Source organism: Scyliorhinus torazame, chromosome 5, assembly GCF_047496885.1.
Source record: "Scyliorhinus torazame isolate Kashiwa2021f chromosome 5, sScyTor2.1, whole genome shotgun sequence".
In the NCBI taxonomy this organism is placed as follows: Eukaryota; Metazoa; Chordata; class Chondrichthyes; order Carcharhiniformes; family Scyliorhinidae; genus Scyliorhinus; species Scyliorhinus torazame.
In genome coordinates this window covers 176,369,622-176,390,825 of record NC_092711.1, presented here as the reverse complement: position 1 = coordinate 176,390,825, position 21,204 = coordinate 176,369,622, and the positions used below count along the sequence as shown (strand labels likewise).

The following is a 21,204-nucleotide window of genomic DNA, read 5'->3' as shown; positions in this document are numbered from 1 at the left end:
ACACCAGTGAGAGACCCTTTAAATGCTCCGACTGTGGGAGTGGGTTTAAAAGCTCTCAGGTACTGATGATCCACCAGCGCATTCACACTGAGGAGAGACCGTTCAGCTGCTCTCACTGTACAAAGAGTTTTAGAACCTCATCAAATCTGATGAAACACAAGCGAGGTCACACCTAACAATGAAGCAGAATACCCGGAGGCCTTGTTCATTGTGGCCGTGGACTTTAACCAGGCCAACCTCAAGAGTGTACTGCCAAAATTCCACCAACACATCTCCTGTCCCGACAGGGCCCCCAACATCCTTGACCACTGCCACACAAACATCAAGGGCGCCATCCATCCATCCCCCAACCACACTTCAGAAAATCGGACCACAAGACGGTGCTCCTTCTCCCGGCATACAAGCAGAAACATAACGGGAGAATCCGATTAAGAAGGTCGTGCAATGCTGGTCTGCGGCAACGGAAGAGCTCCTGCGTGTCTGCTTGGAGTCAGTGGACTGGTCCATATTCAAGAACTCAGCAGCCAACCTAAACGGGTATGCCAGCACCATCACAGACTTCATCAGCAAGTGGGTAGAAGATTGCGTGAAGAAGGTAGTACGTACGTTACCCAACCAGAAACCATGGTTTAATCGGGAGATTCACTCCCTGCTGAAGGCCACATCTGAGGAGTTCAAGACAGGTGACCCTGACCTTTCCAAGAAATCTAGGTGCGACCTCTGCAAAGCGAACAGGGTCATCAAAAGACAATACCAGACTAATTCATTGCATTCTATGTTCACTTCAGGAAACCAACAAACCTTTGTCAACTGCCCCAGCAGCCTTGGGCACACCCATACCCACCGTCACAGCCTCCAAAGTCAGATTGGCCTTCTTGAAAGTGAACCCTCGGTAAGCGGTGGGTCCTGACAGGATCCCTGGTCGAGCAGCCAGGTCCTGCACGGACCAATTGGCGGATGTGTTTCCGGACATCCTCAATCTCTCCCTACTCCGTTTCAAGGTTCCCACCTGCTTCAAAAAGACCACCATCCATACCGGTGCCAAAGGAGAACCAGGCAACATGCCTCAACGACTACCATCCGGTGGCCTTGACATCGATCATTATGATGTGCGTCGAGAGTTTGGCCATGAGACACATCAACACCAGACTCCCAGAGTGCCTTAATCCACTGCAATTTGCATACCACCGCAACTGGTCCACCGCAGACGCCATGGCACTACCTGTCCACCGCAGATGCCACCGCCATCTCCCTGGCCCTACACTCATTCCTGGAGCATCTCGACAACAAGGACTCCTATGTCAGACTCCTATTCATTAACTACAGCTTCGCCTTCAACAGCATAATCCCAGCCAAGCTCGTATCAAAACTCCAAAACTTAGGACTTGGCTCCTCCCCCTGCAACGGGATCATCGACTTCCTGACCCACAGATGACAATCAGTAAGGATAAGCAACAATGCCTCCTTCGCGATAGTCCTCAATACCGGTGCTCCACTAGGCTGCGTACTTAGCTCCCTACTATACACCCTGTGTGGCAAAATGTGGCTCAACCTCCACCTACGTGTTTGCTGATGACACAACCGTATTGGATCGGATCTCAATCAACAACGAGTCAGAGTACAGGAGGGAGATAGAGAACCTAATGGTGTAACGACAACAGTGTCAGCAAAACTAAGGAGCTGGTCATTTACTTCAAAAAGCAAAACATCGTACATACCCTTGTCTGCATCAATGGGGCCGAGGGGGAGATGGTTGACAGCTTCAAATTCCTAGGTGTGCACATCACCAACAATCTGTCCTGGTCCACCCACGTCGATACTACCACCAAGAAAGCACAACAGCACCTATACTTTCTCAGGAAACTAAGGAAATTCAGCATGTCCACATTGAATCTTACCAATTATTACAGATACACCATAGAAAGCATCCTATCTGGCTGCAACACAGCCTGGCATGGCAACTGCTCGGCCCAAGACCGTAAGAAACTGCAGAGAGTCGTGAACACAGCCCAGTCCATCACACGAACCTGCTTCCCATCCATTGACTCTGTCATGGCTGATATGTTCCCAGTGCCCCGTTCTATCCCTGCAGCCCCGCAGTTTAGTTCCCTCAAATGCCGATCCAATTTCCATTTGAAATCCTGCATTGTCTTCATTTCCACACAACACCTGCCCCTCACAGGCAGTGAGTTCCAGGTCATTACCATTCGCCGCATCAAAATATTCCCCGCCCCTCCAACTCGATTTTCAAATTTGCTGATGAGACCCCCATAGTGGGTCGGATCTCAAACAATGACGAGATAGAGTACAGGAATGGTACAGAGAATCTGGTGAACTGGTGCGACGACAATAATCTCTCCCTCAATGTAAACAAAATGAAGGAGATTGTCATCGACATCAGGAAACGTAGTGGAGAACATGCCCCTCTACATCAATGGGAACGAAGTAGAAAGGGTCGAGAGCTTCAAGTTTTTAGGTTTGCAGATCACCAACAACCTGTCCTGGTCCCCCCCATGCTGACACTATAGTTAAGAAAGCCCACCAACGACTCTACTTTCTCAGAAGATTAAGGGAATTTGGCATGTCAGCTACGACTCTCAACAACTTTTACAGATGCACCATAGAAAGCATTCTTTCTGTTTGTATCACAGCTTGGTATGGATCCTGCTCTGCCCAAGACCACAGGAAATTACAAAAGGTCGTGAATGTAGCCCAATCCATCACGCAAATCAGCCTCCCATCCATTGACTCTGTCTAGAATTCCTGCTGTCTCGGAAAGGCAGCCAAGATAATTAAGGACCCCACACACCTCGGACATACTTTCTTCCACCTTCTTCCGTCAGGAAAAAGATACAAAAGTTTGAGGTCACGTACCAACCGACTCAAGAACAGCTTCTTCCATACTGCCATCAGACTTTTGAATGGACCTAGCTCGTATTAAGTTGATACTTTCTCTACACCCTAGCTCTGACTGTAACATTATATTCTGCAGTCTCTCCATCCTTCTCTATATATGGTATGCATTGTTTGTACTGCATGCAAGAAGCAATACTTTTCACTGTACACCAATACATGTGACAATAAATCAAATCAAATAAACCTAGCATAATCTTGTCCACTTCTCTCAAATCTCCCCTCGACCTCCTTTGCTCCGAGGTGAACAATCCCAGCCTGACATGAACAAACAAACAGAATATGTTAATACCTGAGATCGAACGGGAATGTTTAATTTCTGTTTGAAAGATACTGGGAATATTGTCCTGGACAATAAATGATTGGAATGTTTACTTGGGTGTGGGTGAATGGAATATATCAATCTGGTATCCTCCTACGTTCTAGTGGAAGTCTGGAATGTGCAGACGGGATGAAAAAGTTGATCACTTTCTCTTGGAAATATTGACATGCTTTTTAAAAAACAAAATAGAGGACCCAATTATTTTTTTCCAATAAAGGGGCAATTTAGCGTGGCCAATCCAGCTGCCCATCCTTTGGGTTGTGGGGGTGAGACCGACGCAGACACGGGGAGAATGTGCAAACTCCTCACAGACAGTGACCTGGGGCCGGGATCGAGCCCGGGTCCTCGGCGTCTTAAGGTAGCAGTGGTGACCACCGTGCCACCCAGATATATTTACACCCTGGCCCATGAACTTTATTTTAAAGAAATCCACATTTGAAAGCCCGGCCACAACATAAAATATCAGTACATGACGACCAGACAGGGTTTGTTAAAGGGAGACAATTGAATGCCAATATACGAAGGTTGCTGGGGGTGATGATGATGCCCCCACCGGAGGGGGAGACGGAGATAGTGGTGGCGATGGATGCAGAGAAGGCATTCGATAGAGTGGAGTGGGACGATTTATGGGAGGTGCTAAAGAGATTTGGGTTTAGAGAGGGGTTCATTAGATGGGGTTGTCTCCTGTACGGGGCCCCGGTGGCAAGCGTTGTTACAAATAGGCAACGATCGGATTACTTCCGATTACATAGGGGTACAAGACAGGGGTGCCCCCTGTCCCCGTTACTGTTCGCGCTGGCAATCGATCCATTGGCCATAGCGCTGAGGGACTCTAAGAAGTGGGGGGGGGGGGGGGTGCTCAGAGGGGGAGAGGAACATTGTGTGTCATTATATGCAGACAATTTGCTGCTATATGTGGCGGACCCAGTAGAGGGGATGCCAGAGGTAATGCAGACACTCAGGGAGTTTGGAGAGTTCTCGGGATATAAATTAAATATGGGAAAGAGCAAACTTTTTGTAATGCACCCCGGGGAACAGGGCAGGGGGATAGATGATCTGCCGCTGAGGAGAGTAGCAAGGAATTTTCGATACCTAGGGATTCAGGTGGCCAGGAACTGGGGAACCCTGCATAAACTTAACTTGACGCGACTGGTAGAGCAGATGGAGGAGGACTTTAAGAGGTGGGATATGGTGCCCCTGTCATTGGCGGGCAGGGTACAGGCGGTTAAAATGGTGGTCCTCCCGAGGTTTCTTTTCGTGTTTCAGTGCCTCCCCATCCTGATTACAAAGGCCTTTTTCAAAAAAGTAGACAGGAGCATTATGTGCTTTGTGTCGGCTGGAAAGACCCCGAGGGTAAAGAGGGGGTTCCTGCAGCGCAGTAGGGACAGAGGGAGACTGGCACTGCCGAGTCTGAGTGACTACTATTGGGCCGCCAATGTGTCTATGGTTTGTAAGTGGATGAGGGAAGAAGAAGGGGCGGCGTGGAAAAGGCTGGAGATGGCGTCCTGTAAGGGAACAAGTCTAAAAGCGCTGGCGACGGCGCCGTTACCATTCTCCCCGAAAAGATACACCACAAACCCAGTGGTGGTGGCGACTTTGAAGATCTGGGGCAGTGGAGACGACACAGGGGAGTGACGGGTGCCTCGGTGTGGTCCCCGATAAGGAACAACCACAGGTTCGTCCCGGGGAGGATAGATGGGGGATTTCAATCTTGGCAGCGAGCAGGAATTAGGAAGTTGAAGGACTTGTTCGTGGACGGGACATTTGCGAGTTTGGGAGCATTGGTAGAAAAATACAAGTTGCCACCAGGGAATGCTTTCCGATATATGCAAGTGAGGGCATTTACGAGGCAACAGGTGAGGGAATCTCCGCAGCTCCCGACGCAAGGGATCCAGGATAGAGTGATTTTGGGGGCATGGGTTGGTGAAGGTAAAGTGTCCGAAATATACAGGGAGATGAGAGACGAGGGGGAGACGATGACGGAGGAGCTGAAGGGAAAATAGGAAGAGGAGCTGGGGGAAGAGATTGAGGAAGGGCTGTGGGCAGATGCCCTAAGCAGGGTAAATTCCTCGTCCTCTTGTGCCAGGCTTAGCCTGATCCAATTCAAGGTGCTACACAGGGCGCATATGACGGGAGCAAGACTGAGCAGGTTTTTTGGGGTGGAGGATAGGTGTGGGAGGTGCTCGGGAAGCTCGACGAACCACACCCACATGTTCTGGTCATGTCCGGCACTGCATGAGTTCTGGGTGGGTGTGGCAAGAGTGATCTCAAAGGTGGTGGGGGTCCGGGTCAAACCAGGTTAGCTATATTTGGGGTTGCAGAAGAACCGGGAGTGCAGGAGGCGAAAGAGGCCGACGTTTTGGCCTTTGCGTCCCTAGTAGCCCGGCGAAGGATTCTACTTATGTGGAAAGAAGCGAAACCCCCGGGCGTGGAGGCCTGGATAAACGACATGGCAGGGTTCATAAGACTGGAACGAATAAAATATGCACTAAGAGGATCGGCTCAGGGGTTCACCAGGCGGTGGCAACCGTTCCTTGACTATCTCGCGGAGCGATAATGGAAAACAGGAATGACAGCAGCAGCAACCCAGGGGGGAAGGTGGGGGGGTTATTTACACAGTGTTTATTCTGTGTTTTGTTTTTTGTTCTTTTTCTTTTTATGCTAGTTGTTTATATTTACTTCTTCTGTATTATTTTTTCCTCATTTGTTGTTAGTTTAATATATTATTTAAATAACGATCAATGTATATTTTATCACTACGTTGTAAAAATGGAAAATTTTTGATTGAAAAACTTTAATAAAATATATATTTTTTTGAAACATAAAATATCAGCATAACAGGGCAGATAAGAAAGACAGACACTCACTTTGATCTTTTCATCAGAGCATCTGAGAGTTAAGAATATGTGACATGATTTTGGGATACCGGTGTGGGTGTGCAGTTGTGATTTGTTACATGTGAAAAACACAAGCCTAAATTCACGGTGAAATGGACTGAAGACCGGGTCCCAAACGCACACAGCTACTGGAGACACAGCAGGAGATGAAATGGTTAATGTGGCCAGGATATTGAGACACCATTGTGACATCATCAAGACATTGACACACTCCAGAGAGAAACTGACTTTAAAACAATCAGGATAGAATTAAACACACTGGACATGGGCAAAGTGGGAGTGAAATTAAAGCGATAATGGGACAATGAAGGGCTTGGGAGAAATAATACTGAGTAAGAACTGTCCACAAAGAGAGAGCTGGAGAATCTTTTACATCCATGATTGATCTGTTGCTTGAAGCATCTGTCCTAATGTGCCAGGAACCTGGAACTCACGGTGCTCCTTCAGGAGAAAAGATCGAGTAGATGTTACCCCAGGCGGAGCCAGAACAGAACGGGAAAATAACTGAATGAAATTGAGTGAGGCGTCAGAGAGAGTTTTCCTCCCCCTCAAGGTGTGGACTGTAAGAATCCTGGAGAACCCCCTACTTCAGGTTTTCTTGCTAATTAGTGAACATTAAATTTAATTCTATGACTGGCTGTGGATTTATTTTGAATTTGATTGTTCCACTTCTCCTATTGTTATTCCTGTTGTGATTACGCTCTGGGTAAGGATGGTTGACAGGTGACAGGATGGGAAATTGTGGTTTGGGTCTTCACTGACCAAATGTTTTATTGATGGTGTAAAAGGGACCAAACTCCAGCAGAAATTGAGCAGAGCTGAGAACAGACGACTTGCTGTGTGGGAACAGGGAGATAAACAACTCCCAGAGGACAGCGAAAACAAGAGGGCCTGGAATCCTAGTCAACACCTCGGTATCAAGGCCACCATGTTTTCACTGCTTCGCATGGGAATGCTGACTCCCTGTACCGGGGACGGAGCGTGGGGAAGACCATTGTTTGAGAGTTTGACGTGGCTTGGGCGGGTACAGATGGTTCAATGACAGGTTTTGTAATTGGTCCATGTGTAAGGAATCTTTTTAAAATCCTTCTCTGATCCATGACTCCCTTTCTATTACTGTCTTGCTGGTTGCTGCACCATTGCAGATTCTGGGTTTGAACAACAGACTTTGGAAACCCCCCGGCTGCAAGCTGTTAGTTGAACTGGCCAAAGGGATTCCCCTCTGTGCTGTGTGGTAGGGTCCCGTGATGTAATTTTGATGGACTTGACTAGCAGTCAATCAGATCTTCTAAAATTCGGAGACTTACCCCATTCTTCATTGTGATTGGTGGAACCCTTCAGAAACCTCTGAAGGGAAGGCGAGAAGAAGACACAATCTCCATTTTAATTCACTTGTATTTACACCTGGAAGGCAGCACACAGCAAGTCTGGACTCTCTCTATTACCTCTCAGCCTGGCAATTTCTAAATGCTTCCAGCCAGCCCATTAAATGCCACTAGAAGCTAAAGCAGATCTCTCTCAACCGAGGGCTTGTGACCAAATACCTTCCTCTTTCTGCACAACCTGGGAGCTGTTGCCAAATTGTCATTTCTGTTCTGATTTTGCAACTGTGAGGCCAGAGCTCTGAGTTTTCTCTCACCTGTTGAACTCCTCCTGAGGGTTCACGATAAAGAGAGGGGCCATTGAAAATCCATTTAAAACTCTCATGTTGAGACATTCAGTGAGGCTGGTCGTCCGTCTGGTGGTCCATCAATGACCCCGACTACACCACTCCCTGGGGAAGAGAGATTCACAGACTCATAGACCCCACAAAGAAATATCCTCATCTGTGCCTTAAATGGGAAATCCTTTTTAAATGTAGTTCTAGTCTCTGCCACAAGGGGGAACATCCTCTCCGCATTCTGTCAGTTCCACTCAGGATTTCACGTGTTTCAATAAGATCATCTCTCATTCTTCTAAACTGCAATGGATACAGGCCCAACCTATCAAATCTTTCCTCAGAGGATAACCCCCTCATTCCAGGAATCCGGAGTCAACCTTCTCTGAACTGCTTCTAATGCAATTATCTAATTTCTGATATAAAAAGACCCAGCTGTACACAGTGCTCCAAACATGGTCTTACCAAGGCCCTGTTCAACTGCAGCAAAACATCTCTCCGTTTATATTCCAGTCCCTATGCAACAAATGACAATATTCCATTGACCTTCCTAATCACTTGCTGTACCTGCAAACTAACTTGTGATTCCTGTACCAGGACACCCAGATCCCTCTGTACCTCAGAGTTCTGCAATCTCTCTCCAATTAAATAATGTTCTGTTTTATTTAACCCTTTCTGCAAAGTTCACATTTTCCCAAGTTATGGTCCGTCTGTCAATTTGTTCCCACTCACTTAACCTATTTGTTGTCTTTTGCAGACTCCTCAAGTTCACTTCGCAAATTACATTCCTACCTGTCTTTGTGTCATCAGCAAATTTAGTCGCCATACATTCAACCCCATCATCCAACTCGTTCATATAGATTGTAAAATAGTTGAGGGCCCAGGACTGATCCTTGTGACATTCATCGCATCTTACCAACCCAAACGTAACCCATTTATACCTACTCTCTGCTTAATGTGAGCTAACCAATCCTCTATCCATGCTGATGTTTTTCTCTCCTCCCCCACCCCCACGTGCCACCAAGAGCTCTTGCTATGTGTAATCAGCAGCATGGTAGCATAATGGTTAGCACTATGGCTTCACAGCACCAGGGCCCCAGGTTCAATTTCCAGCTTGGGTCACTGTCTGTGCGGAGTCTGCACAGTCTCCGCGTGGGTTTCCTCAGAGTGCTCCGGTTTCCTCCCACAAGTCTTGAAACATGTGCTATTAGATAATTTGGACATTCTGAATACTCCGTGTACCCGAACAGGCGCCGGAATGTGGTGACTAGGGGCTTTTCACAGTAACTTCATTGTGGTGTTAATGTAAGCCTACTTGTGATAATATAGATTAATATTAAAACCTTTGATGTGGCACCCTGGCGAATACCTTCTGGAAATCTAGATAAACCACATCTACAGGTTCCCCTTTCTTGACATCCCTTGTTACTTCCTGAAAAAGACTCGATAAACGAGTCAATCACGATTGACTCTCTGAACCATATTTTTAAACATTGTGTCAAAATAAAACTAAAATCTGCTCTCCCCCTCTAGCTCCTTTACCAATTAGCTTAAGAGAGACTCACATTCCGTTAAAGAGCCTGTCAACATTCATCTTGAGGAAGATGTAAAACGGCTACAGGAGGATTTGGACAGACGTAGTGAGTGGGCAAGGACGTGGCAGTTGGAATATAATGTGGAAAAATGTAAGATTATCACTTTGGTAGGAGGAACCGATGAGCAGAGTATTTCTGAAATGGTTAGAGATTAGAAAGTGTAAATGTACAAAGGGACCTGGGTGTCCTGGTCAATAAGTCACTGAAGGCTAACATACAGTTGCAGCAAGTTATTAGGAAGGCCAATGGGATGTTGGTCTTTATCACAAAAGGATTTGAGCACAGGAGTAGTGAAGACTTGCTTCAATAGTATAGGACCTTGGTTAGACCACAGCTGGAGTATGTGTGCAGTTTTACTCCCCTTGCCTCAGGAAAGATAATGTTGCCACAGAGGGAGTAAGGAAGGTTCACCAGACTTGTTCCAGGGATGGGAGGTGTTGTGTCTATAAAACCTCAGACACTTTATTAATCAAATGTTCTACCCAAGTATCTTTATTGACCAGGTAAACAAAGGGCAACGGAGTGTATAAATCACATAACTTTATTCCACAAGCAGTAAAACAGTTACTCTTAAATTATCCCACTAATTACAGTCCCAAGATTCTCAATAGTACCCGAGCCGATGGACTCATTCGAGCTGCGGGTTTGATTCTGTATCTCAATCTCCTCGGGGTCTTCTTCCGAGAAGATGGGTCTCGCCGCTGCTTCTTTCCGTCTCTGGTCAGTCGTCTCGATTACCTCAGAGTCTTCACTGCTGGGCGGTCCGAGGGTTCGATCGTTATGCCCTTTCTGTGTCCTTCCAGAATGTTCTCTGACCCAGCCGATGAGGTCACAGGGTGGGAGTGGCACCACCCAATGGAGTTACCAATGGCCACTCAGCAGGACACCGGAAAGCTGTCCACAGGAGTCCATTTCCCGGTGCATTGTTTGTTATGTAACTTTGTCTATTCAAAACAATCAATCGATGAATAGAGCCAATTATCTCTTGATTGGTGATTGATGGAGCAGAGCAGCTCCAGACATGTGCTGACAGCTTGTCGGAGTTCAGTGTATTCAGGCTGGTTGCTGGAGCTGGATGTGGCTCGATTTAAAATGGCCAATTTTTAATTTAAAGTGTCTGATTTTATCGAGTCTAAAATACAGGCCACGGCACATTTTACCACCGAGGACTGTCCTATGAAGAGACATTGGGGAAACTGGGCCTGTATTCACAGTTGTCTGTGCTAGATTGGGAAATTACAATAAATGGTATGACGATAGACAGGCAATCACAAGTATTTGAGGAATTGTTACATATTTACATAAAATATAGACTCCTTAATAAACAAAAATCCAACAGAGGTTTTGCAACCGTGGCAGACAAGCAAAGTGAAAGATTGCATTAGATCAAAGGAAGAGGTTCATAAAGTGGCCAAAATCATAGTAAACCTGAGGATTGGGAACTTGGTCCTCCTTTGCTGAAAACCAAACCAAGAGACTTCATGGAGGATACAGAAATTTCCCCCAAACATGAGAACACCAAGGGACTAGTGAGAATGAGGAACTGAAAGAGATTAGTAATCATGAAAAACTAGTACTGGAGAAATTAATGTGGTTTAAAGTTAATAAATGTTTTTTTTCCCCTGTATGGAATGATCTGTCTGGACTGTACGTTGGACAATACTTTTCACTGTACCTCGGTACACGTGGCAATAAAAAAATAAATCAGAAATCTCCAAAAGCTGATGCTCTACCCGAGTGTTGAAAGAGGTGGCTGGAGAGACAGTGGAAACATTGGTGATCATCTTTCAAAATTCTCTAGATTGGAAGCTGGTAAATGTAAGCCCACTATTTAAGGAGGGAGAGAGAAAACAGGAAACCACAGACCACAGGGGATGGCAGAACTGTCCTATGAATAGAGATTGGGGAAACTGGGCCCGTATTCACTAGAGCTTTGAAGAATGAGAGGTGATCTCACCGAAACTTAAGATACTGAAAGGAATAGACAGGGTAGGTGCAGGTGAGGTGGTTCCCCTGGTTGGGGAGTCTAGAACCAGGGGACACAATTTCAAAATAAGGGGAAAGCCACTTAGGATTGGTCTCGGAGGAGATATTTCTTTATTCAGAGGATTGTGAATCTTTGGAATTCTCTACCCCAAAGGGCTGTGGAAGCTCAGTCATTGAGTGTGTTGAAAGCAGAGACTGACGGATATGGGGATAGTGTGGGGAAAAAGGCACTGAAGTGGTTGATCAGCCATGAGCGTATTGAATGGTGGAGCAGGCTCGATGGGCTGAATGGTCAACTGCTGCTCCTATGTTCCAATGATACAAAGATAGGTAGGAAAGTAAATTGTGATGGGGACATAAGGAGGTTACAAAGGGATATAGATAGGTTACATGAGTGGGAAAAGATCTGCCCAATCGAGTATTATGTGGGAAAAAGTGACATTATCCATTTTGGCAAAAAGAATAAAAAAGCTTATTATCTAAATGGTGAGAGATTGCAGAGCTCTGAGACTCAGAGGGATCTTGGTGTCCAAGAGCAGGAATCACAAAAGGCGAGTATACAGGTACAGCAAGTAATTAGAAAAGCTAATAGAATGTTATTGTTTATTGCGAGGGGAATTGAATACAAAAATAGGGAGATTATGCTTCAGTTATACAGGACATTGGTGAGACCACATCTGGGCACTGTGTACAGTATTGCTCTCATTTAAGGAATGATATAAATGTGTTGGAAGCAGTTCAGAGACGGTTTACTGGACTCATACCTGGAATTGGAGGCTGGTCTTATGAGGAATGATTGGACAGGTTGGGCTTGTGACCGATCGAGTTTAGGTGACTTGATTGAACCGTACAAGCTCCTGAGGGGTCTTGACAGGGTGGATGTGGAAAGGATTTTTCCTCTTGTGGCAGGATCTAGAAATTGGAGTCATTTTAAAGTTAAAACTTGCCCATTTAAGGCAGAGGAGAACTTTTTTTCTCCGATGGTTGTGAACTCTCTTCCTCAAAGGGCAGTGGAAGCAGAGTCTTTGAATATTTTTGAAGGCAGAGCTGGATAAATTCTTGCCAAGTAAGAAGGTGAAAGGTTATCGGGGGTTCAGCAGGAATGTGGAGCTGAGGTTAAAGTCAGATCAACCGTGAATTTATTGAATGGTGGAGCAGGCTCGAGGGGCCGAGTGGCCTACTCCTGCTCCTAATTCGTATGTTATCACATCCTTTATAATCGATTGTAGCATTTTCCCTCCTACTGATGTCAGGCTAATGGGTTTGTGGTTCCCCGTTTTCTCTCTCTCTCCTTAAATAGTGGGGTTACATTTACCACCTTCCAACCTGCAGGAACCATTCCAGAATCTATAGAATTTTGAAAGATGATCACCAATGTATCCACTATCTCTACAGCCGCCTCTTTCAACACTCTGGGATGTAGAGCATCAGCTTTTGGGAATTCATTAACTTTCAACCAATACTACATTTTCTCTAATACTAATCTCTTTCAGTTCCTCCTGCTCACTCGTCCCTTGGGAGTATTTTTTGGACAATTTCTGTATCTTCCTCCGTGAAGACAGACACACATTGTTTAGTTTCTCTGCCATTTCTTTATTCCCCATTATAAACTCTCCTGTCTCTGCCTGGAATGGACCCACATTGGTCTTTGCTAATCTTTACCTTTTCACATTCCTGTAGGAGTTTTTCCAGTAGTTTATTATGTTTCTCACCAGTTTGCTCTCATATTCTATTTTCTCTTTATCTGTTTCTTGGTCCCCCTTTGCAGAATTCTAAAACAAGTTCCCAGTCCTCAGGCTGACTGCTATTTTGGCCACTTTATGAGCCTCTTCCTTTGATCTAATGGAATCATTAACATTTCTTGTTAGCCACGGTGGCATCACTTTTCATGTTGGATTTTTGTTCCCTAAAGGGATCTATATTTGGTGCATATATCTGCAATGAAAGTTGCCAAAGTCCCAGAGGACCATAACCTGATCTCCCTTTTGAGAGAGAGGGAGCGAGAGCGAGATAACTGGTGATTTAACCTGAGGGTAACCACACCTCAGGCGAGGGGCAATGTTGCGAAGGTGGACCCTTCATGGATAACCTCAGCCAGTACGACAGTTGCACCCCGGCTATTGGAGTCACTCCGCATCATGAATCAGCCATCCAGCCAACTGAGCTAACTGACCCCCCCCTGGTAGACATATAAAAATTAATTAAATATTAGCTATTGCTTGTCTCCCATTATACCAATTAATGTGGTTTCCCAGTCCACCCCAGACAACTTGTCCCTCGTGCCCTGATAGTTTTGTTCTGTGAGAAACACACAGATAAATTAAACAAAAAAACCATGGTCTGGATTCTCCGACAACCAAAAAGTCGGCGCCCCCCCGGCACCGATGCTCCGTCCAGTGGGGGACTAGCAGCTGCACCACGTAAAGCCCCGGGCATTACCTGCCAATACGGACGCAGAATGGTCGGGTCTGTTGCCCGCATGCGGCGGCTGCGCCGTATAACGTGGTGCCGGCCACGCACGGACCTGGCCTGCCAAAAACTGTCCCTCTGTAACCCCCCCTCACAACCGCCGGACCACCCCCCACCAATCCCCCCTGCCAGCAAAATGGCTCCCCCTCCCCTGACTGTGGCGGTGCTTGAATCCGCCATTTGTGAGGGGGCAGAGCATCAGAAAAATGGAACCGCCCCCGATTTTGGGGTACAAATGGATTCACCGGCCGATCGCTGATCGCGTTTTCCGCGTCAACAATGGGAGCATCTCGCTCGAAGTAACTACCAGGGCCCATCTTCATGGCAATGTGGCATGATTTTGGAGGATCCAAACAGAAATGCAAACTGACTATCTTCTCACTTCCAAACACCCCTTCGCTCTATGATCCATGTGAAATTTGCAACAAGGTTCAAAGAGCTTCAGCCCATTGGAGGCAAAGCCGTGAGTCCAGCAGAAAGAAACCCACTGACCCTCCCCATTGACCAATTGACAGAATGAACAAAATGCCGTCCTGTGTGTTATTGAGAACAGAAACAATAACAGCAGAATCCAACCGCTGTAATCACTTGAAAATGAAAATCGCTTATTGTCACAAGTAGGCTTCAAATGAAGTTACTGTGAAAAGCCCCTAGTCGCCACATTGCGGCACCTGTTCGGGGAAGCTGGTACGGGAATTGAACCGTGCTGGTGGCCTGCCTTAGTCTGCTTTCAAAGCCAGCGATTCAGCCCTGTGCTAAACAGCCCCTTGGCAACATGTTGGTGTTTCAGCAGGTGTGATGAATCATGGATTCCCTCCCCACATTGAGAGCAGATGAATGGCCTCTACCCAGTGTGAACCTGCTAATGTGTCTGCAGGTGGGATGGATCACTAATTGCCTTCCCCTACTCAGAGCACGTGTTTGCCTTCTCCCCAGTGTGAACTCGCTGGTGTCTTTTCAGGTTCGATAAGTCAGTGAATTCCTTCCCACACTGAGAGCAGATAAATGGCCTCTCCCCAGTGTGAACTCGTTGGTGTGACTTCAGTCTGGGTAACCGAGTGAATCTCTTCCCACACTGAGAGCAGGTGAACGGCCTCTCCCCAGTGTGAACTCGCTGGTGTCTCAATAGGTGGGATGAATCTCTGAAGCCCTTCCCACACTGACAGCAGGTGAATGGCCTCTCCCCGGTGTGAACTCGCTGGTGTATCCGCAGAGTGGATAACTGAGTGAACCCGTTCCCGCACTGAGGGCAGGTGAACGGCTTCTCCCCAGTGTGAACTCGCTGGTGTTTCTTCAGGCTGGATAATTGAGTGAATCCCTTCCCACACTGAGAGCAGGAGAATGGCCTCTCCCCAGTGTGAACTCGCTGATGTGAATGCAGGTTAGATAACTGAGTAAATGCCTTCCCACACTGAGAGCAGGTGAATGGCTTCTCCTCAGAGTGAATTCGCTGGTGTGACTTCAGGCTGGAGATTTGAGTGAATCCCTTCCCACATTGAGGGCAGGTGAACGGCTTCTCCCCAGTGTGAACTCGCTGGTGTTTTTTCAGGCTGGAACACAGTGTGAATCCCTTCTCACACTGCGAGCAGGTGAATGGCCTCTCCCCTGTGTGAATGCGTCGATGAATCTCCAGCTGAGATGGGATTCTGTATCCCTTCCCACAATCCCCACATTTCCACGGTTTCTCCATGTTTTGGGTCTCCTCGTGTCTCTCCAGGTTTGACAATCAGTTGAAGCCTCGTCCACACACAGAACATGTGTACGGTCTCTCCCCGCTGTGTCTGGTGTGATGTTTTTCACGCTGTGTAATTGTTTGAAGCTCTTTCCACAGTCAGTGCTCTGGAACACTCTCGCTCGGGTGTGTGAGACTCGGTGCTTTTCCAGTCACACTGATGTTTAAAATCTTTTGATGCCGACAAATTGGGCAAACATTTCTCCTTCTAGATTCAAAGGCCAATGATACTCAGATCCCAAGGTATCGAGTGACTCTGTAAGACCGAGACGTGACAATTGAGATTTCTGTCTGTAATTCCTCCTCTTGTAATATCTGTAAAAGGAGTTTACAAAAGTCAACACTCAGTACAGGATAGAAATTCAGAACAGAGAATTCTAGTTTCTATGGAACATTCCTTCCTCTCATTCCCCAATACCTCGCCTCCAATACCTATTCCCCATACCTATTAGAATTTCCACAACACCAGGGATTCTACAATTAGGGGAACTGATAACATCCTTTGGAAGCAGGACCGAGAGTCCCACATGGGATGTTGCCTGCCCGGTGCCAGGGTGAGCATCATAACTTGCCAGAAGTCCCGAAAAAATGAATAGTCGATAGAGGACAGGGACTTAATACAATTAACATAACTATACCAAGAGCCGGTGCAGACTCAATGGGCCGAATGGCCTCCTTCTGCACTGTAAATTCAATGATAATCTATGATTAATCTAGGACAAAGGTTCGGCACAACATCATGGGCCGAAGGGCCTGTTCTGTGCTGTATTTTTCTATGTTCTATGTTCTATGTTCTATATACCATCACTAACGAGGAAACTAATGGGACTAAAGAGCGCCAAATCCCCAGGACCTGACGTTTCCATCCGAGGGTGTTAAAGGAAGTCGGGGAGCACATTGTAGATGCCCTAACTAGAATCTCCCATATTCCTAGATTCAGGAGTAGTCCCTCTGGATTGGAAAACTGCACTTGTCACTTTTTAATGAGGGGGAAAAGGGGAAACCCGGGAATTACAGACCAGTTAGCCGAACATCTGTGGTGAGGAAATTGCTGGAGTTTATAATCGGGGATGGGGGTAACTGAACACTTTGAACATTTTCAGTATATCAGGGAGAGCCAGCAGGGATTTGTGAAGGGAAGCTCATGTCTAACTAATCTTACTGAATTCTTTGAAGTGATGACAAAGGTAGTGGACAGGGGAATGTCTATGGATGTCATTCATATGGACTTCCAGAAGGCATTTGATAAAGTTCCACACAAGAGATTGTTAGCTAAGATGGAAGCCCATGGAGTTTGAGGGCAGATTATTGACCTGGTTTGGAAATTAGTTGAGTGGCAGGAGAGAATGGGGATAATGGGTATTTAGTGAGGGGCAATGAAGAATCCAACACCGAGTTGTAGAGACAACAAAACGTATTTTATTTATCATTAACTATCTACACAGCTCCAGTAGTACTCTACTGGGTTCTCTCTCGTCGGTCCAAGGCGATATTGACAGACTAGGTGAATGGCCAGAATTGTAGCAGATGGAATTGAATGTAAGCAAATGTGAGGTTATCCATTTTGGACTTTCTAAAGTAGAACAGAGATGAGGAGACATTTCTTCAGCCAGAGAGTGGTGGGTCTGTGGAATTCATTGCCACAGAGGGCGGTGGAGGCCGGGATGTTGAGTGTCTTTAAGACAGATAAATTCTTGATTTCTCGAGGAATTAAGGGCTATGGAGAGAGAGCGGGTAAATGGAGTTGAAATCAGCCATGATTGAATGATGGAGTGGACTCGATGGGCTGAACGGCCTTACTTCCGCTCCTATGTCTTATGGTCTTATGGGGTGGAACTTAAAGGAGAGGATGGCGGGTGGGAGAGGGGAATGGAGGTGGAAGCCCCCTGTAAGGCTCCACATGGAACATGCGAGGACTCAATGGACCGGTGAAGAGATCTCGGCTCTTTGCACACCCGAGGAGTTTAAAAGCGGAGGTGGTCTTTCTGCAGCAAACACACCTCCGCGTGAAAGACCAGGTTAGAACATAGAACATACAGTGCAGAAGGAGGCCATTCGGCCCATCGATTCTGCACCGACCCACTTAAGCCCTCACTTCCACCCTATCCCCGTAACCCAATAACCCCTCCTAACTTTTTTGCTCACTAAGGGCAGTTTATCATCGCCAATCCACCTAACCTGCACGTCTTTGGACTGTGGGAGGAAACCGGAGCACCCGGAGGAAACCCACGCAGACACGGGGAGAACATGCAGACTCCGCACAGCCAGTGACCCAGGGAGGAATCGAACCTGGGACCCTTGTGCTGTGAAGCCACAGTGCTAACCACCTGTGCTACCGTGCTGAGGAAGGGATGGGTGGGTCAGGTTTTTCACTCCGGGTCCGATTCAAAGTCGGGGGGGGGGGGGGGGGGGGGGGGGGGGGGGGGGGCAATTTTAATGAGCAAGAAACCAGGTTTGTGAGTGTGAAGGAAGTGAGGGACCCGGGTGGGAGATATGTGATGGTGAGCGGGGTGTTAGAAGGGATGCTACTGGTATTGGTGAATGTGAATGTGTATGCACTGGTCTGGGATGATGTGAGTGGGGTATTAGAAGGGACACCGGTGGTATTGGTGAATGTGTATGCACTGAACTGGGATGATGTGAGTGGGCTATTAGAAGGGACATCGGTGGTGTTGATGAATGTGTATGCACAGAATTGGGGTGAAGTCGGTTTTATGAGGGGGTTGCGGGCAGCGATCCTGGACTTGGCGATGCACCAGTTGATTATGGAAGGAGATTTTAATTGTGTCCTAGAACCGAGGGGTAGATAGATTGAGCCCCAGGTCAATGGGCAAAACACGAATGGCAAAGGAGCTGGGCAGGTCTATGGAAAAGAGGGGAAGGGTGGGCCCATGGAGCTTCAAGAACCCAGGGGGAAGGGAGTCTTCCTATTCTCACAGGTTTATAGGGTGTATTCATGAATCAACTTTTTTATGGTGAGCCGGGAGGTTTTGGTTGAGGTGGAGGGGGCAGAGTTAACGGGGATAGTAATCTCGGACCATGCGCCCCACTGGCTGGAGATTCAGCTTAGATTGGGACGGGAGCAGAGGCCAGGGTGGAGGCTCGATTCGGGGCTGTTGGCAGAGAGAGGGTTTTGTGACAAAGTGCGGGCTGTGATTGAAGATTCTGTAGAATTGAACCAAAACAGGGAGGTGTCGGCGGCCACTTTTTGGGAAGCGCTGAAAGCGGTGGCCCGCGGGGAGATGATCTCATTCAAGGCACATGCGGATAGGGAAAGGAGGGAGGAATATGAACGGCTAATGAACGAGGTAGTGGAGGTAGATAGGGAGTACCCGAGGGTGCCCAACACGGAGGGATTGGTGAGGAGGAAAATATTACAGAGGCAATTTGATAGGGTGACGACAGGGAGGGCGGTAGGACAGGTGCGTAGGGCCAGGGGGATGGAGTATGAATAAGGGGATAAGGCGAGTCGAATGTTAGAGCATCAGTTACGGAGGCAGGCTGCGTCCAGGGAAATATTGAAGACATGGACTGGGGCAGGGGATGTGGTGTCGGAGCCGGGGTAGATAAACGAGGCGTTCAGGGATTATTATAAGGAGCTGTACAGGGCGGACCCGGGGGTGAAGAGGGGACATGGGGCGGTTTTTAGATGAACTGGAGTTTCCACAGTTGGAGGAAGAGAAGAGGCAGGCACTAGGGAAGCCCGTGGGGCTGAGGGAGATATTGGACAGTATAAGGGGAATGAAAGTCGGGGAAGGCCCCGGGGCCCGATGGCGACCCGGCGGAATTTTATAAGGCGTTTGTGACGGACCTGGCACCACATCTCCTGGGGGAGTTTAATGAGGTGCTGGAGAAGGGGAGCTGCCGGAGACGATGACATCGGCAACAATCACGTTAATACCAATAAAGGGGAAGGACACGTTGGAATGTGGGTCGTATAGGCCCCTGTCTCTGTTAAATACGGATGTGAAAGTACTGGCTACGTTGGGGTGGGAAGGATGGAAGGTTGTGTCCTGGGGGTGGTTGCGGAGGAACAAACAGGCTTCGTAAAGGGCAGCTTTCTAATAATATAAGGAGGCTGTTAAATGTGATCATGACCCCGTTGAGAGCCCAGGTGCCAGAGGTAGTGGTGTCCATGTATGTGGAGAAGGCATTCGGCTGGGTGGAATGGTGGTTCCTGTTGGAGGTCCTGGGAAGGTTTGGGTTTGGGCCAAAGTTTGTGGTATGGGTGCCTGTTATATGTGGCACTGATGGCGAGTGTGCAGACCAATGACATGGGTTCACAGAACTTTGAACTGCACAGGGGAGCAAGGCAGGGGTGCCCGCTTCCGCCGTTGCTGTTTGCGCTGACTATAGAGCCTCTGGCAATGGCTCTTAGGGGGTCGGCAGAGTGGCGAGAGATTACGAGGGGACGTAGGGAGCATCGGGTGTCGCTATACGCAGACGACCTACTATTGTATGTTTCTGACTCACTGGAGAGCTTGTAGAGGATCATGGGCCTGTTGGGGAAGTTTGGGGCGTTCTCGGGATACAAGTTAAATTTAGGGAAAAGTGAAGTCTTCCCGGTGAATGAGTTGGGTCGGTGAGTCAATCTAGAGGGGATGCCATTTAAGGTAGTCGGAGACAGGTTTAGATACCTGGGGATTCAGGTAGCGAGGAAAAGGGCGAAGCTACACAAATGGAACTTAACAAGCTGGTGGAGGAGATTAGGAAGGATCTGAAGAGGTGGGACATGCTGCACTTGACTTTGGCAGGGAGGGTCCAACTGGTGAACATGAACATTCTGCCGAGGTTCCTGTTCATATTCCAGACACTCCCGATCTTTGTACCCAAGGCCTTCTTTTGAAAACTGGATATGATTATTTCAGACTTTGTATGAGCAGGGAAGGTGCCCAGGGTTAAGAGACCGAGGCAGAAGGGAGGGTTGGCGTGCCAAACTTGCTACATTATTACTGGGCAGAGAATGTGAGGCGACGGTTGGAAGGAGAAGGGGTAGAATAGGTTAGGATGGAGGAAGAAACCTGTAGGGGGTCCAGCTTGAGGACTATAGTGACGGCGGCACTGCCAATGTCGCCAAGGAAACACTGGGAGAGCCCTGTCGTGTAGTCCATGGTGAAGATCTGGAACCAGCTGAGGAGGCACGTTAGGATAACGGGGATGTCGGTGTTAATGCCATTGTGCGAAAACCATGGTCCTTAAGGAGAAAGTCGACATAGCTTTATTACAGGAAACTCATCTGGATGATGAGAAACACTTTAAATTGAGGCGGGATTGGGTGGGGCAGGCTTTTTGCCTCCGTTTCATCAAGTAGCAGGGGTGTGGCAATCCTTATTAATAAAAATATCCCTTTTAAGGTTGAAACCTGCACCAAGGACAAAGGAGGTCGATATGTGATCATTAGAGGTTTGGTGCATGGAGATGTTGTTTCAATAATGAATGTTTATGGATCCCCGAATTACTCCCTGGAGTTCATTACAAAAGCTTTTGTGGATTTTGCAGAGTTAGCTTCAACTAACTCTTTTGTGGTTGGTGACTTCAATGGCCACTTAAATCCTCTGGTAAATAAGCTCCCGGTTACCAGGAACCCCCCACGCTGCAAACTAGGGCATTGGCCTCGGCTTATGAGGAGGTGG

The 21,204-nt window shown here is 47.5% G+C and overlaps 1 protein-coding gene across 1 annotated transcript in view; it reads right to left on the bottom strand.

Annotated features, from left to right (window-relative positions):
• Positions 1 to 21,204, bottom strand: part of LOC140418060 (uncharacterized) — a 69,347-nt gene that overhangs the window by 45,985 nt on the left and 2,158 nt on the right. The window contains 2 exon segments of the mRNA XM_072501487.1: positions 13,033 to 13,142; positions 14,747 to 15,886. Coding sequence (XP_072357588.1) covers positions 13,033 to 13,142; positions 14,747 to 15,529 — 893 coding nt within the window. The 5' untranslated portion in view covers positions 15,530 to 15,886.